This window comes from Merops nubicus, unplaced genomic scaffold (assembly GCF_000691845.1).
Source record: "Merops nubicus isolate BGI_N331 unplaced genomic scaffold, ASM69184v1 scaffold18298, whole genome shotgun sequence".
Classification (NCBI taxonomy): Eukaryota; Metazoa; Chordata; class Aves; order Coraciiformes; family Meropidae; genus Merops; species Merops nubicus.
The window spans coordinates 2,271-19,020 of record NW_008627976.1 but is presented as its reverse complement, the minus strand read 5'-3'; the positions used below and the strand labels follow the sequence as shown (position 1 = coordinate 19,020).

Sequence of the window (16,750 nt, the reverse complement as noted above, 5' to 3'; positions counted from 1 at the left end):
GGAGACCTGCTGGGGGCTGCCAGGGGCCTGCCAGAAACCTGGGGGGGACTTTGGAGCAGGGGCTGTTGGGACAGGACAAGGGGGATGGTGTGAAACTGAAAGAGGGAGATTTAGACTAGAAAGAAAAGATTTTTTGTTTCCTGACCCTGAGGGTGGTGACCCCAGTCCCAGGCTGCCCAGAGAGGTGGTCACTGCCCCATCCCTGGCACCATCCCAGGGGAGGTTGGCCGGGGCTCTGAGCAACCTGCTCTAGTTGGGGCTGTCCCTGCTCACTGCAGAGGGTTGGACTGGATGGCCTGGAAAGGTCCCTTCCCACCCAAACCATTCCACAGATCCATGAAGTGATGGGATGTGTTGTGATTCCACACAACACTGTTATCCAGTGAGGTCCATGAGGGAAGAAAACCTTTCCACTCTCACTGGCAACTTTCACATACATGGAACCAAGGGTGCCATTAATACACCCCCCCTGCTTTTTGCTCCTTATCCTCACTGTGTTAAGTGTGCTGGATAATGAAGAGTAAAAGTACTAGAAAACATGCAATGCTCTCACATGTAATTAGATTTTCTCCCTCTTTCTTCTCTCCCCTCACTTAGACCAGATTTGCCAAGTAGTTACCTGCTTTTGAATGCTCCTGTTGCCTACTGTGTGCTATTCACACTAACAAAAGGACCAGCAGATATACAACTGGATACAGAGGAGAAGAATTATCACTGTAAGACTCTGGTTAAGATCAATAATGGAACAGCAGCCTTTTGCAGAAAACCTGAAAATTAGATGTACAGAAGAGAGCTATGAGTAGTTCAAGGGTCCAGAAAGAGCAGCCAAGGGTCCTTCAAGCCTCTTTCTTACCTGGTTTAGCTAAATGGAAATAAGTGATTTTATTTCTTTTTCTGGAAGTGGGAGGTTGGGGGTAGATGAAGGGATTGTGACTGTGTACCTGGACACAAAAATAATGACAGGTAGGAGTTCTCCAATGTTTTTCTTTAGGCAGGGGCTGGGGTGCCCAGAGAAACTACAGCAAGGGATAACAGCTGGAAGGTGAATTAACAAACATCTTATTTTTCTTTAAGAAAGTGATTTACCACGAGCAGATAAGACCAAAAGTAATGGTAAGTAATCCCCATCCTCACCTTCTTTCTGTCTTTTTTTTTTCCCAACTCTGAAAATCTCTCTCCCACTGAAAGCCACATTTAAATAAACACAAATAACTCTGTTTAGCCAAAGGATAATGAAAATATTGTCCTGGATTACAGCAGAATTTGTCTTAGGTAATCTGATAATTATTTCTGAGGTTAAAATCTCCTTATCTGTATCTACTTATTGTTGTGCTTATTACCTACAATAAGTCGTGACCATGTAGAACATAAGGATCAATGAAATAAGCCTGAAAAAAGAGCTCTGCTTTGTGTGAGCTAAAAATTGCCAGTTTATAGAAAATAACCATGGCACCAGAACCATTCTGCAGCTTGTTTAAAGGTCACAGTCAGTTTATAGCAGGGCTTAATTGCCTTAACAAGAAACTGTGGCTAAACATTTCCCTATCATAACACCCAATTTGGATGGTTTTAATTTAGCATTTTACAAGAAACTAGAAGTGCTAGCAAGATATTTGTTAAAATTCTTTCTTCCCTGACTCCAGCCAAAGTTTTCCAATCTGCTTGCAGTTTAACCCACACATTCCCTTCAAAGACTCTTCAACAGCATTTTAGTTTTCCAAAAAGCATTGTAAAAGAGATGTGAAAAGGAAAAAGGGTTTTTTTTAATTCCAGATCTCAACAAACCTGGAAGTTTGAGTGGAGATAAAATGAAAGCCCTCAATAAGGTGCTTCTTCAGGGCAAAAATATAGAATAATGGTTGTTTAAACTAGAAACCCAAATGCTTTCCAGCTGGGACAGCAACCTGCTCTGAGTTCAGACAACAACAGACAGGAAAACATGAACAAACAACTGAGAAAGGTTAGGAGAAAACAATGTGGTAGGTCACAACTTGAAAATAAAAGTCAAGTCATATAGAAATGCAGTATGAGAAAAGGAAAAGCAGCTGAACATTCTGAATAAAACAGCAAATAGCAGCAAACTAGAAGCCTTCAGCTGCCTGGCTGGATGAATAAAGACAACACTGACATTTAAAAGGAGGAGAATTGATCTATTGCTTTTACAAGGAACTTGCTTTCAAAATGTACAGGAAAGGAAAATGACTAAAAAAAATGGCTTAAATGTGCCTAGCCAGATCTAAACAAGCAGTTCCCTGAATTCCATTTGCACCTGGCTTGCCTGAGAAGGATCTCACCTGGAAAGTTGGCTTCAGGAAGAGGAAGGTACTGACACAGCAGCTGCTGGGACTTCACGCCAGGCAGGAAGGCAGAAAACCTGCAGAGGATGGTCTCTAGTCAAAGAATTTAACACAGGATACATCTAGAAGCTGATGATGCATCAGAGAACTGCTCCTCCAACCTTCTAACACTGCAGATGTAGCTCAGGGATGCTGAATTTCACACGACAAGGTATTTTCCAGTAGGTCACAGAATCACAGAGTATCTCAAGCTGGAAGGGACTCATAAGGATGATGGAGTTTGGTTTGGGGTGGCACATGGCAGCCCTGATCACATGGGTGGTCACTTTGAGGGGACTGGGGAATTTGGGTGATCCATGCTGGATCACAGACACCCTCAGAGGGGAGGTTTGAGAGTGACCCACACCAAGACTGCCAAACTGAAGGAAGTGTGGCAAAGGAAAACCCTGGGCAGCCAAAGAGCTGCAGGGGAAACCAGGAGGAAGCAGAGTAGCAGAAAAACTCCAGCAGATGCACTGACTTTGAGCATCTTCCATCTCATGGAGGTGGAGAAGTTCCATCTTCTCATCAGAGGAACTCTGGCAGATTGAGTGTAAGCCATGGAAAAAATAAGTTGGGAAGAGGGGAGAGCAAAGGTGTTGGACTTAAGCTGCAACTGGAGAGGAGGGAGAAAACACATTTGCTTAAGTGTATTTTTTTGGAGGGTTTTCCCCATCTCAAAATCCAGCTCACCAATCAGAATTCTGTAACTAGCAATAAATTAAGCAAGAGTTCCCAAAGTCAAGGCTGGTTTGCCTGCAAAATTCCCTTATTTTCCATGGAAGATGGAGAAACTCACAGTATCACAGGATAGTTGAATTTAGAAGGGACCTCTGGAAGTCATCAGGTCCAACCTGCCCACTCAGGCAGGGCCACCCACAACCCAGGACCATGCCCAGATGTCTTCTGAGTATCTCCAAGGATGGAGATTCCACCACCTCCCTGGGCAACCTGTGCCAGTGCTCAGTCACCCTCTCAGCAAACAAGTGTTTCCTGAGGTTCAGAGGGAACCTCCTGTGTGTCAGCTTGTGCCTATGGCCTCTGGTCCCAGCACTGGGCACCACTAAAAGCCCAAATCTTCTTCATACCTTCCCTCCAGGTATTTATATACATGTTGATATGAGCCCTCCAATCTCCTCCAGGCTGAGCAGCCCCAGCTCCCTCAGCTTCTCCTCATGGGACAGATGTTCCTGTCCCTTCATGAGCCTTGTGGAAGGTGCTAATGTCCCAAAAGCAGAAGCCTTTTGAGTCTCCACTGCTGGAAACAATCAGGAACTGATTAAGCCTGCTTTAATTGCACTTGTAGTTCTTGGTGATAAGTTTGACATAAGCTTGAGCAAGAAAGCCTGTATTTCACCTGGGGATTTGTTCAGTTTTTTGGTTGCAAGGTGAATCAAGATGAAGCTGTAAAGTTATTGCTTTCCAGGGTGGGGCATCCAACAATGGGACACATGGAAAAGTTGCACCTAAGCTGCACTTAAACCCAAACTGGCCAGTGTACAGCATAGTGTGAACTGGTGCCAAACCAGAGAACCTGAGCTGGCTCAGATGACCCTGAAATTAAAGACCAGATGGTCCTAAAGCAGGAGGTCTTCAGCTAGAAAGCATGGAAACTCTGCAAAACACCCAGACCAAAGAGCTGCTCCCACCTGTTGCTGCCTCCTCTTCCTCAAAATTAGGAACAGGAGACAAGGATGTGAGGATGAGCAGCTGTAAAACACTGATGATGAAGAGTGCTGAGCACTGACTAACAACCTGGATATTAAGATGATGGAAGAAACTGCCACTAATTTTGTTCAACTTTAAACAGTCTTGTAAGAATTAATAAGCTAAAAGGAAACAAAAAGCTCTGAAAGGCTGAGGGCTGAAGAAGAGGACTCCTCAGCAGTGCTCTGGAAATAGCTGAGGTCACCCCCAATTCTTGAGAGAAAAGGATGTGCTGACCAAACAATGGAGAAAGGAGGAGACACATAGAGATGAGCAAAGCAAGAAGGGGGAGAAGTTTGAGAGATTAGTTTGAAAGATTTTGAGCTACACACACAAAAAAAAAGTGCTCAGGTTGCAAGAAACCAGCTCCTCCTGAGCTAAGCAGTCTGGGTAAGTTCATCTGATGGGGGAAGGACACTGAAAATGTATGTAAGGAACTAAAGAAAAGGGTTACTTAGTTTGTAGGGTTTTTCTCTTAAACATGGCACCTTACCTTGAGATCCCCACCAGCCCAATCACCAACATGATGTTCCACACAGAGGCAGAACCAGCTGGTGTGTGGCACCCTGCCCAGCAGTACAGCACCAAATCCAAGGACTATGGAGCACCAAAATTCTTCTTAAATGCCTTGAGAGAGCAGAAGGGTATTTTCCAGAGGAATCAAATTCCACCAAGCCAGACTCCACAATTTTGCTTCCTAAATTAATCATCCCATCCAGTCTAACCTTTTTTTCCCCCTTATCAGGTAGGGAGGTCTATTATTAGATGACACTGCCATTTCCCTACCACTACAGTCCTGCCTTAATTACAGTTTTAAAAGTTGTTTTTGTATCTCTTGCTGATTAAGCTACTGCTCCTAACTTCCTAAAAACATCAAAGCTGACTTGTGACAAACACATTAGCACAAAGCACCAACATCCTTTATTTTCCTGAAGTGTTTCAATGGCAATGACCCAACCTAACTTAGTGCTTTCCTCTACAAACTTTTAAAATATTCAAAAAATTATGGTCCTCTTTTGCTGTCTTTTACTCCAGCTACATAAATTTAATCCTTTGGAATTTGCTTAGTCCTGTCACCCATCAATCATTTCACTTCCTCTTCCACTCACCACAATTCATCAATGTCTTTCTAGCAATAAAGTGCTGAAACCAAAAGCAGTGCTCAAGAACAGAGCAGCTAAAAAACACCAAAAAAAAGGATTATCCAACTGCTTACTTGGACTTTAACACAAAAGATCAGCAATTTCGACACCAGTACAGTCAAATGACTTTCCTGAAATGGGAAAGTCAAAGTGTCTACTGGTATCACAGAATGGCCCAAAATAAGACATGTTGCCCCACCAGCTCCAAGAGCTCTGTGCCTCAAACCCTCAGGAGCTCCTGGGTAATGGGATGGAACAAGCAAATCAAAGACTCACTATCATCTACCCCAAGCTTGTCAGGCAGGCCAGCTACAGAGCTCGTTGCCAAAGGACAGTGTTGAAGCCAAAAGTTGCAACTGGCACAAAAAAAAAAGGGACAAATTCAAGGCTGGGACATCTACTGGGTATGATCCAACCCAGAGACAGCAGCTTTTCCACCACAAGCGGCACACTGCCAACTGCTGGAAGCTGACAGTGTTTTGGGAAAGGATGGACATCACTTGCTGTGTCCTCCCTCTCCCCTCAAAGCCTCCTCTGCATCAGACACTACTGGCCTATGACCACCTCTGGTCCCACCTTGCACAGGCATCTCTATTAAATCCTAATGCATGGAAGTAAAACATGAGGATTTTCCTTTCAATGTAAGCCTGCAGTTCCCCAAATTAATCCTCTTGTTGTCTTCAGGGTGATATTTCAAAACTTTCACATCCCCTCTGTCCCATCTCTCCATTAGAGGAACGTGTAACTCCTTTCAATTAGTTCTTCACCTATTAATTTACCAAGTTAATTTTATCACAGAATTGATAAATTCACAGAATGTAATTTTGAACTGTAGGGTAAGAACCACTGCTGCCTCCTCAGCCAGCCTCTGTCCACACTCACCAGCTCTTCAGCCTCAGTCTTCCTCAAAGTCTACATGGCAATGTTCCTTCTATCAAACTATCCTGAAAGTTACTTGGCAGCATCATGCCAATAGTACCTGACAGAAATCAGTTCTTCTGTGGAAACTTCACCTCAGTGGAAAAATCCATTGTGTTAAATTCATCCCAAAGGTTTCAGCTGCTTTACTAACACCTTAATTTATCACATCTTCTCACCCACCATTTAATAGCTTTAATGCTGTGTTTTTCAAAATGCAATCAGATTTATCTAGATTTTATTTTGTCCCATATCTTCATATTGTCTCCATCTTCAACAATTCCTCCAGGTGTTTGTTCCAATACTTTGCTATGGACAGAATTCTGTCTGTGTAAGAAGGCCCTTGAGGGGCTGGAGCGTGGGCAGAGAAGGGCAACGGAGCTGCTGGGGAAGGGTCTAGAGCCCAAGTGTGGGGAGGAGCAGCTGAGGGAGCTGGGGGTGCTGAGCCTGGAGCAAAGGAGGCTCAGGGGAGACCTTCTGGCTCTGCACAGCTCCTGACAGGAGCCTGGAGCCAGGGGGGGGTCGGGCTCTGCTCCCAAGGGACAAGGCACAGGACGAGAGGGAAGGGCCTCAAGTTGCCCCAGGGGAGGTTTCAGTTGCCCCTGAGGAACAATTTCTTGCCCTGGAGGGCTGTGGAGGCCTGTGCCAGGCTGCCCAGGGCAGTGGTGGAGTCCCCACCCCTGGAGGGGCTTCCAAGCCGTGGAGATGTGGGGTGAGGGACATGGGTTGGCAGTAGGGACCTGGCAGTGCTGGGGGAACAGATGAACTTGGTCTTAAAGGTCTTGTCCAACCCAAATGATTCTATGAGTCCAGAGTCATAAAAAAGATTCGTAGAAAGACCAGTAACAACTGAAAAAATCCCACTGTATTCAAAGACAAAGTGATAAAAATGGGGACATCTGACAGAATCCATTCCACAGCATACCTTAATAAGACAAATTACCAACAACAAGAAAGCAGGAGAAATACCAACCTGAAGCTGTGCAATGGAACTTGGTTCACAAGTTAAAAAGGCAGCAAATGTAAACTAAGCCACAAAATTCTCCAGCTGTTGAGGGAACACTCCCAGTACAGGATCATCATCAACTGGCAGGAGCAAGTGCCTTAAGGAAAGAATTTCTCATCATTGTATCTTCACTATAACCAGGAAGGATTTAGTTTCATGGCCACAAACACCCATTCCCAAAAGCAGGGATCATGAAGCTACAAATTCCTCTCCCTTTCCTTCAGGACTGTGTCTGGAGTAGCTGCAGCTTCCTTTCACCACAAAAAGCTGCCAGACACCTCCACTCCACCTTCATTACTGTGTATTTTCTTAGTTAATAAACTTTGATCAGCCTAATGAATGGTTGTTATTAGTAGAGCTAACAGCCAGAGGATAATACTCCAGAGAGGTATCAATGCTTGGTGGTGCATTAACCAAGAGCAGAGGGGCTGAGGTCGGGCACGTGTCAATGCAAATGAAGCAGGATTAGGCACTGAAGTTTTCATGCAATAAACTGCCTTGGAGAACAGAAATTACAGGATGAAAAGGCTGAGATAAAGTTATTGATAAGTATACCGAGGGAAAAACGATAAGAGGTTTCAAAGGGAAAGGAACTCTGCATGTTCTAATGTCTTTAAATCTAGCCTAGCAAGTTTAGTTCAGAAAGAATACATCAGAAAACAGAATTTGAAGAGAAAAAAAATGAGTCAAGAGATGAAAAAGTGTTGTAAGAATAGGCAGCATCAATGCTTCTCATCCAAGGAACTTGAAGTTTTTGTCCAAGCTGACTTACTGAAGCTTGACAACACTCCTCCAAGGCAGACAAATAACAGGAACAAATCCCAGCATCTGGGTGAGTTTCAGTGTTTTAAGTGAATGAGCAGCAGTGAGAAGAAAGCTCACCAGGTCCACGCTGGTGTGGGAATCACTGCAACACCTCCTGCATGCATCAGCTTCCCCAAAAACAAAGCTGCTTTTCCTCATCCTAATCAAAACCTTCCATCTAGCAGAAACCAGCAGGTTTGCCAGTCATTTAAACAGGTCCCTGAAGCACAAACCCTCACGCCTCAGGAGGTCATCTGAAAGGAGACAACACCCTGGAGGTGTCAGCTCCTCAATTCTCTTCTCTGAGAGGCTTCATTTGTAATCAATAAGGTCAGCAGTGACAAGACACAATATTAGCTGGGGAAAGACTTCAAGGGAAGAAGCACTGTTGAAAATAAGACTATTTTTGTAATTCAGCAGAAAATTTCAAACAGGGCCAAATTTTCAACTTTGTAATAAAAACATTTCTACAGAATCCCAAACAAAAAAAAAGTCTTATTTCCACTTATTGTATTAATTCCTAAATAGCAAACTCCTCCACAGCAGCACCTGAATCCCAGCTCTGCAATAAGAAATGCAGAAAACTAAATGAAAAAAAACTGTTTTATTGATTTTCATTGTTCCAGCTAAAAGGCAAACAGCAACTGAAATGCAAGGCAAGGGCTGTGTTCAGCCTGGGGCCTGGAGCATCTCTGTGCCAGGCCAGGCTGAGAGCCCTGGGGCTGCTGAGCTGCAGAAGAGAAGCCTCAGAGGGGATCTGAGCAGTGCTGAGCAAGAGCTAAAGGGCCCCCCCAAGGCAAGAGGCTGGGGCCAGACTCTGCTCAGTGGTGCCCAGCCACAGGCCAAGGGGCAACGGGCACCAACTGGAACCCAGGAGGTGCCACCTGAGCAGGAGGAGAAACTTCTTTGGGGGGAGGGTGGCCGAGCCTGGAGCAGCTGCCCAGAGAGGCTGTGGAGTCTCCTGCTCTGGAGAGATCCCAAACCCTCCTGGCTGTGACCCTGGGCACCCTGCTGGGGGTGAGCTGCTGGAGCAGGGGGGTGGATGAGGTGATCCCCAGAGGTCCCTTCCAGCCCCCATCACTCTGTGTGGTTGTTTTATTTTATTTTATTTCATTATTCCAGACTATTTACAGTCTATGAAGTCTGCTCCCTGCACAATACTTTTGGGAGACACCCCAAACTATGCTGAGGGAAGTCACAGTAGCAGCTACATTCAAGTGACAAGAATTAAAACTCTCAACTGCCCCCATAGCTACAAAGATCCAGTGTCTTCTGGGAAGGTGTTAATCACTCTAGGTCTTCATAGAGGATTAATGTGAAGTGCAGAGAACAGCAGGAGACACTGTATGGAGTCAGAGATCCATTATGGGATGAGCAAGAGGTCACACACAGGCACACTCACAGCAGTATCCTCTCCTTGCTCCTGGGAAAACAGCTCAGAATTTGAAGCTCATTGTTTGACTCCCAACTCCACAGCAAGCAAAGTTCCTTTCTCTCATACACTGTACTCCAAAATATCTTTACCCATGGGCTTGGTCTCTCCTCTATTTCCTTCTCCTTTGCCACCTCTTATCCTGGCCTCCCTCATACCTTTAGGAGCATTTTGGCACAACATTTCCAACTATTCAACCATCTTTGACCCACCAAATAGCCCAGTTGTGTTGCAAAGCCCTGCAGTTCTAAAAACCAAACATTTTAGTCAAATCCTTTGGCATGCAGACAAAGGAGCTGGTCAGCATCTCCAGCTTAGACTGGTGTTTCCTGATGTAAGGGCTGGAATTCACAACAGAGTAAAGTTTTCAAACAAATTAACTCAATACACATCACCACACAGCCATAGAATTAAGTTGGAAAAACACTTGAAGATCAACTTCAACTGTTCCCCCAGCACTGCCAGGTCCCCACTGCCCCATGTCCCTCAGCACATCTCCACAGCTTGCAAGACATGGTTCCTGAAGCTCAACCTAAATCTCCTCTCGTGCAGCTTGAGGTTGTTTCTGTTGTCCCATTATTTGTTACTTGAGAGAAGGATGTGAGCACAGAAGGATGTGCGCATAGAATTAAGTTGGAAAAACACTTGAAGATCAACTTCAACTGTTCCCCCAGCACTGCCAGGTCCCCACTGCCCCATGTCCCTCACCCCACATCTCCACAGCTTGGAAACCCCTCCAGGGGTGGGGACTCCACCACTGCCCTGGGCAGCCTGGCACAGGCCTGGATGACCCTTTTGCAGAAGACATGGTTCCTGAAGCCCAACCTACACCTCCTCTCGTGCAGCTTGAGATTGTTTCTCTTGTCCTCCCACTTGTTACTTGAGAGAAGGATGTGAGCACAGAAGGATGTGCTCATGAGTAAAACACACCTCAGTTCCTAGCTCTGAAACACAACCAAGTGTGTCCTCAAGTGAAGACCAGTCAGAGGCCTCCATACCTCCTCCTTTCCTCCTTCATTTTCTCTTCTTGTCATCCTCATCCAGAGAGTCCACCTGGAAACAGCAGCTATCCTCCCTCCTGCCCCATGGATACATTTCTGCAGTTCCATGGTGTTTCACTGCCCAACACAATCCCACCCCAAAGGAGCTGTACTCCTGCACTAACACATCAAGTTCAGAGGAACTTGTGCTGGTTGTCACTAAGGGAGAGTCAATCTTCTTCCTAGTATGGGGCTGTGGTTTGGATTTGTGCTGGAAACACTTTTCTGATTCTCTCCCTTTAAACACAGTTCTGTGGTCTATTGAAATTAAAAGTTGTTTGTTTTAAACTCTCTCTACTTGGACAAAGTGCCATTAGCTCATTAAAATTGCAAAGCTAGACACAAAAGCCTGGAAATGCAAACAAAGTAGCCTGAGCAATTTTCATTTAATGGTGGTATGATATGACCTTTAATTATGCAATTCAACAACACTTCTTCCTCCAACTGCTTTTTAGCATTTCATCTCTTAGATTATCTAAACAACTGGAAAAAAAATCATTTCTCCCTAGGGAGATACCTCCTGGATACCTCATGGGTCAACAGCAGAGCCAGAACAATTAGGTCACCCCCACAGACCTCTAAGATATTGAGTTAATGAAGCAACTGCTGGGCAGAACCTCCTGCCCCTCAGGGGTAGCTCCTTCTGCACCAGAATTCCCCTCTCAGCACCTGCTCACAGAATCATTTTGGTTGGAACAGACCTGTAAGATTGGGTACAACTTAACCCAATACTGCCAGGTGACCACAGAATCATTTAGGCTGGAAAAGACCCTTAAGACCATCAAGTCCAACTGCAGATCTGACACTGCCAAGCCCACCACTGCCCCATGTCCCTCAGCACCACACCTGCATGGCATGGAAAGCCCTCCAGGGATGGGGACTTCACCACTGCCCTGGGCAGCCTGGCACAGGCCTGGACAACACCTTTGGGGAAGAGATTGTTCCTCAGGTCCAGCCTAAACCTTGCCTCAAACCACTTGAGGCCGTTTCCTCTTGTCCTGTCCCTTGTTCCTTGGGAGCAGAGCCCGACCCCCCCCTGGCTCCAGGCTCCTGTCAGGGAGCTGTGGAGAGCCAGCAGGTCTCCCCTGAGCCTTCTTATGTTTTATTTTAAACAAAATACAGACCTATACATGCACATGTCCTCCAGCTGGCACATAAAATTGAATGCAACTTTCAGCCATGAACTGTGTGAAAGATCAGATCCTTACAAAACTAACTCAGACTTCAAAAAAGGGTAGACAGAAATTTACAATAACTGTAACTTACTCCCTCAAAACAGGAGTTTTACCTGTTCCAGACCCTCCCAATATCTCCAAACCTCCCCAATTCCAAGCAGATTGGAACTTGGCTCTTTTAACCCAGGCTGTGGAAGGAGGAGTTCCAGAACAGCAGCCCTGATCCCACTGGCTCTGCTCAGCAGCATGTACATGATCAAGATGCTGGAGGAACATGCAACATGAACACATGATATCTGAAGCTCATCTGTGCTACTCTGCATGGATATGGCATCAGAAACAAGCTGCCACTTCAAAATGTTAACTTTAGGAAACATCAGTTGTCACAAGATGCCATTGCTTTATTAGCAATTCTTGCCAGCATTACTCAGTCATTGCACATTAGAACCAGCAGCTGGAGGGTTCTGAGTGATAATGAAACCTGTAACAAGCCATCTTCAGCCTTCTTTTCCAAACAATAAGGGAATTAAAAATTCAATTTAAATGCAGAGGTTTGAAACACGCTTCAGTGGCAAAATTACTTCAATTAATGTGAGTGGAATACAAAGAACAGACTGCAGAAAAAATGCAATGCAGCAGCCAGAAATTAATGCCATTAGAGCCTCTGCATCAACCCAACACGACTGCAAAGGTCTAATTTCCACTGCATGCATCAGAAGGCTACAGGCAACAATATTAATCACTGCTCCAGTTTCCATGGGAGGAATCCCAGCTCCTTGTCAGATCACTTTGGGCTTTTTCAAAGCCATGAGCATCTGTTTACCTTGAGGAATGGAACAAAAGGACAGATCTATACACACACTGTGTCCCTGACAGTTCAGTCATTATTTTACATAATATTCATATTGTCTGAAAGGAGAAAGGAATTATCCCTCAGCCAGTGAGAGATCACCACATCACAGAGCTAACACAAGATGGCAAAAGCCAAGGAGCCTACAGAGATTTTTGGCTAGGAAAAAGCTCCAAGTGCAGGTAAATCCTTGTTTCTTTATTACAGGTACACTTCATCTTCACATGAGACTTGCAGCTGTCACCCAGCAGCTGAAAGAGCTGGTTCCACATTCACTTGAAGCTTCTCTGCATTCCTTGGTATACTAAAAAAGCCCAAGCTAATAGCTGTGGTTTATATCATTATCATTTGATTTCTTAGAGATTTCTCTTCTGGATAAGAACAACAACAAAAGCCAGCCTGGTATGATATAGAATCCATACTTCAGTGAGGTCTAACACTGGATCCATCTCAGCCTCAGGCAAGATCCCTACAGACACATATGGCTGTAAGTATATACCTGTATGTATAAAAAGCCTGCACACAACATTGCAAACCAACACAGGATCAAATACACATAATGAAAATCATTTCCAAAGCATACTCTATGATAAATCCTGTGTATTATTTTTCTTGTTAAACTTCCTATCTTATATTCTATATAAGAAGTTAATTTTTCTTTAATTTCTTTCTGAAAAAGTACCTGAAAATAAATCAAATCACCAAACCAAGTGAACTGGTGAGTCCATCAGTAAAAAAGCACCAACATTTCAACTGATACTGATGTTAACTCTGAATACCATGATTTCCCCCTTCACTAACACCCTTAATTCACACCTTGCTTACCTCTCATTATTGAAAATATCAAACACCACACTCCCATTTCTGATACCAGAAACCTGACAGAAGTTTTAAGAAAACCTGACAGTGCTCTCCTCACATCTGCTGCCTCAGATCATTGCACTGCTGATGTGTTTTCAGGAATTCTAATAGGTTCTACATAACATTTTATGAAGTACCATAAAAATCCCACTCTACATTACACAATACAAGTGGATACCTTGCCCATCCCAGGTGGTTTACAATATGGTGGGAAAGGTATGAGAGAATTGTTCATAAGATTAAGAGGGTTCTTGGAAAATGGTTTTAAGAAAGGGAATATTGTGGCTAGATTATAGAAAGATGATCACACCAGGTGTGGCATGAAACCAGAACATGAGGAACAGGAAAGAACCAAGAAGGTGACAGCAGAGTGAAGTCAGACAAGAGGATGTGACAGCAAGAACAAAAATCCAGATAGGTTTTTCACATGCCATCTGAGACAGGGATGAGCAGACTGGCATCAAACAGCTCAAAATGTGTCAGAGGGAACAAGGTATTTTACTTTAAATACAACTTTGTAAAATATGAGATAAAAGAAAGAAGGAAATTAAAGTTTGAGTCTGGGCCCTAGTCATATGAGGTGACAACACTAAGATCATAGAATGACAGAATGGTTTGGGTGGGAAGGACCCTTTCAAGGTCTAGTCCAACCCCCCTGCAGGGAGCAGGGACAGCCTCAACTAGAGCACGTTGCTCAGACCCACATCCAACCTGACCTGGAATGGTTCCAGGGCTGGGGCATCTACCACCCCTCTGGGCAGCTTATTCCAGAAGATTCTCAGCTCTTTCTTCCCTTTAATAATGACTTAAGTGAAGAGGCACAGCTAAGAAACACAAAGCACAGAAAGAAGGCAATCAAAAGACTTCCTTAGACGTATTCCCTGTCAAACACAATGAGGAACATAAACAGACATTCTTTTGCCTTCATTTTGAATTACAGCCTGCTTAAGGTTGGAAAAACCTCCAGAGAACATTCAATCCACCTCCCTGCCCAAGCACATCACCTACAGCCAGTTGCCCAGGACCACATCCAGGCTGGCTTCAAAAGTTTCCCACAGATGGAGACTTCACAACCTCCCCAGGGGCAACCTGCTCCAGTGCTCAACCACCCTTAGAGTAAAAAAGGTATTTTCTTATTATCAGAAAATTTCCTCTGCTTCAGTCTGTGTCCTTCACCTCTTCTGTCACTGGGCACCAATAAGAAGAACCTGGCTCTATTTTCTTTCCACCCTCCCATCCAACATTCCTAACCACTGGTAACATATCCCTGAGCTTTCTCTTCTCCAAGTGCAGCAGTCCCAGCTCTCTCAGCCTCTCCTGACACACGAGCTGCTCCTGCCCCTTACCCACCTTTCTGATTCTTCACTGGACTCAATCCACTAAATCCATCTCTCTTTTGTGCTGGAGAGCCCAGAACTGGACTTAGCACTCCACATATGTCAGGACTGAACAGAGGGGAAGGATCACCTCCCTTCTGAAATTTTCCACTCCTGGTAGAAGACAGTTCCAGGAAAGAAAGGTCTGGAGCTTGGTGAGGAAGTGTGCTTGTTAAGTTTAGAAACAAGAAAAAGATTGTTATTAGAGAAGACAGATTCTGATCTGTTTTAGCAGAGGACTTTAGAGCTCTAATGGCTCAATGGTTGGACTTGATGATTTTGAAGGTCCCTTCCAACCTAAAGGATTCTATGATTCTATGAAGTCAAGGCAACTTCCACTTCTACCACAAGACTGGATTAGGTAGGTATGCTTATAGTCGGAACTGAAGAGGAAAAGCACTGGAAGAGAGGAAGAAAAAAGGATAAAAAAAAGAGCTGGAAGGAAGTAGAAAGGATGAAGAGTCCTGGTAAAAGATCTAAAGGAAGACAATGAGAGGCAAACACACCTAAACAGTGAAAGACAATCTCCCCTCATCAATAATGACCAAAGCTGTGAATACTCTCTGGGAGATGAAACAGGAGAGAAGTAGGATAGTCCTCCCACCACAAAAAAGCTTGGAAAGAGTTGATCAGCCAGCCAGGCAGATGGCCCAGCAGCAGGTTCCACATCTCACCAGCATGTCCGTGGCGTTGAGGTAGCGCTTGCTGGCCATGCACTGCTCCAGCTTCTGAGGGACCTGCTTGATGTTCTCAATCTCATCCAGCAGGTTGAGGACGTGCTTGTGCTCGATGCCCTCGATCCAGAGCTTGCGCAGCTCGTCCCGCTTGCAGTGCAGCAGCATCTTGCAGGACAGCAGATTCTCCTTCACCTGCAAGGAGCAAAGGATGAATTAGATCTGTCCCCTGGAACTGCTCCTAACTCAGATTCCAAAGACATCACAAGACTGTAAAGCAAATTCAAATCCCTCAGAATTCCTGGTTACTCCTTTGGCTGAAGGGACGCAGCCAGTCCCACAAACCAGAGCTGCTCTCAGAGTGATGGTTTTCAGGACAGGTTTTGGACCACTAGTGAAAATTTCACTGAAGTATCATAACATGAACAACCACAGGATCCTATTAACCACGACCAAAGACTTATTCACACTTTTTCCAAAAATCAATGCAGTATTTTGGCATACAGCAGGCATCCAATTTTCAGTGAAAGCAAACAAGCCACTACTAATTTTTCTGCTGTAAACATTTTCCATCTGCCTATTAAATCTTTTGGCAGCTCTCCTCCTTTCTTCAAGTTTGGTGTCCCTTTCTGGAAACGTGATGATCTAGGAGTACAATCATCTTCCTACTACCTCCAGCAGCATTTTCACTAAGATACAAGGTTTCATCAGAACAAAAAGCAGTCAAGATACATTTCAAGTCAGCATTTCCATTATTTATCAAGGCCATGACTTCACCTGGAGAAAACCTTTGGTGTTTACTGTTCAGTCTGTTTTTTGAAGGTGATGAGATTCTGGCCCAAATCACCCAGAGAGGTGGTCAAGGCACCATCCCTGGAACCATTCCAGGTGAGGTTGGCCGGGGCTCTGAGCAACCTGCTCTAGTTGGGGATGTCCCTGCTCAGTACAGAAGGTTGGACCTTGAAAGGCCCCATCCAACCCAAACTTTTCTATGATTTTCATGTCATCTCTAAGTGTCAAAGTCTCTACAATCCTACCACATTTGGGAAACATCAAGAGTTTTTCTCCTCCGTTCTCTCTGCTCAGATGCACAGACTCCACTCCCTGCTTTCAGGTTCTCCCAGGGTCCTCTGGTAAGGTCAGGATAACCAAAGGTTTCCTTGTATAATGCAAATCAATACTACATATTAAAATGTGGAGGCAATCAGCAACACAGCTTCACACATTGCTTTCACACCACTCTTGTTTTTGTGATAAGTTATGAGTACCTCGGGTCCAACCTTTTCTCAGGCTGAACTCTCACTGAATTACACATGAAGAGAGACTCTCAAAAGTAGACCCTTCAGTTTATTTTTAAATAATGAGCCTTCAAAGCATTCCAGAAATCCCACTTCAGCTGCACATTCTCCTACCTTGTCCACCTAAAGGC

General features: G+C 44.6%; 1 protein-coding gene across 1 annotated transcript in view; it reads right to left on the bottom strand.

The window, feature by feature from the left end:
* Nucleotides 1-15,516, bottom strand: part of EXOC4 (exocyst complex component 4) — a gene marked incomplete at its 5' end in the record, with an annotated part of 32,315 nt that extends 16,799 nt beyond the window's left edge. Inside the window, one exon of the mRNA XM_008946538.1 lies at nucleotides 15,322-15,516. Coding sequence (XP_008944786.1) covers nucleotides 15,322-15,516 — 195 coding nt within the window. The remainder of the gene's footprint in view (nucleotides 1-15,321) is intronic.
* Between the last annotated feature and the right edge of the window lie 1,234 nt (nucleotides 15,517-16,750).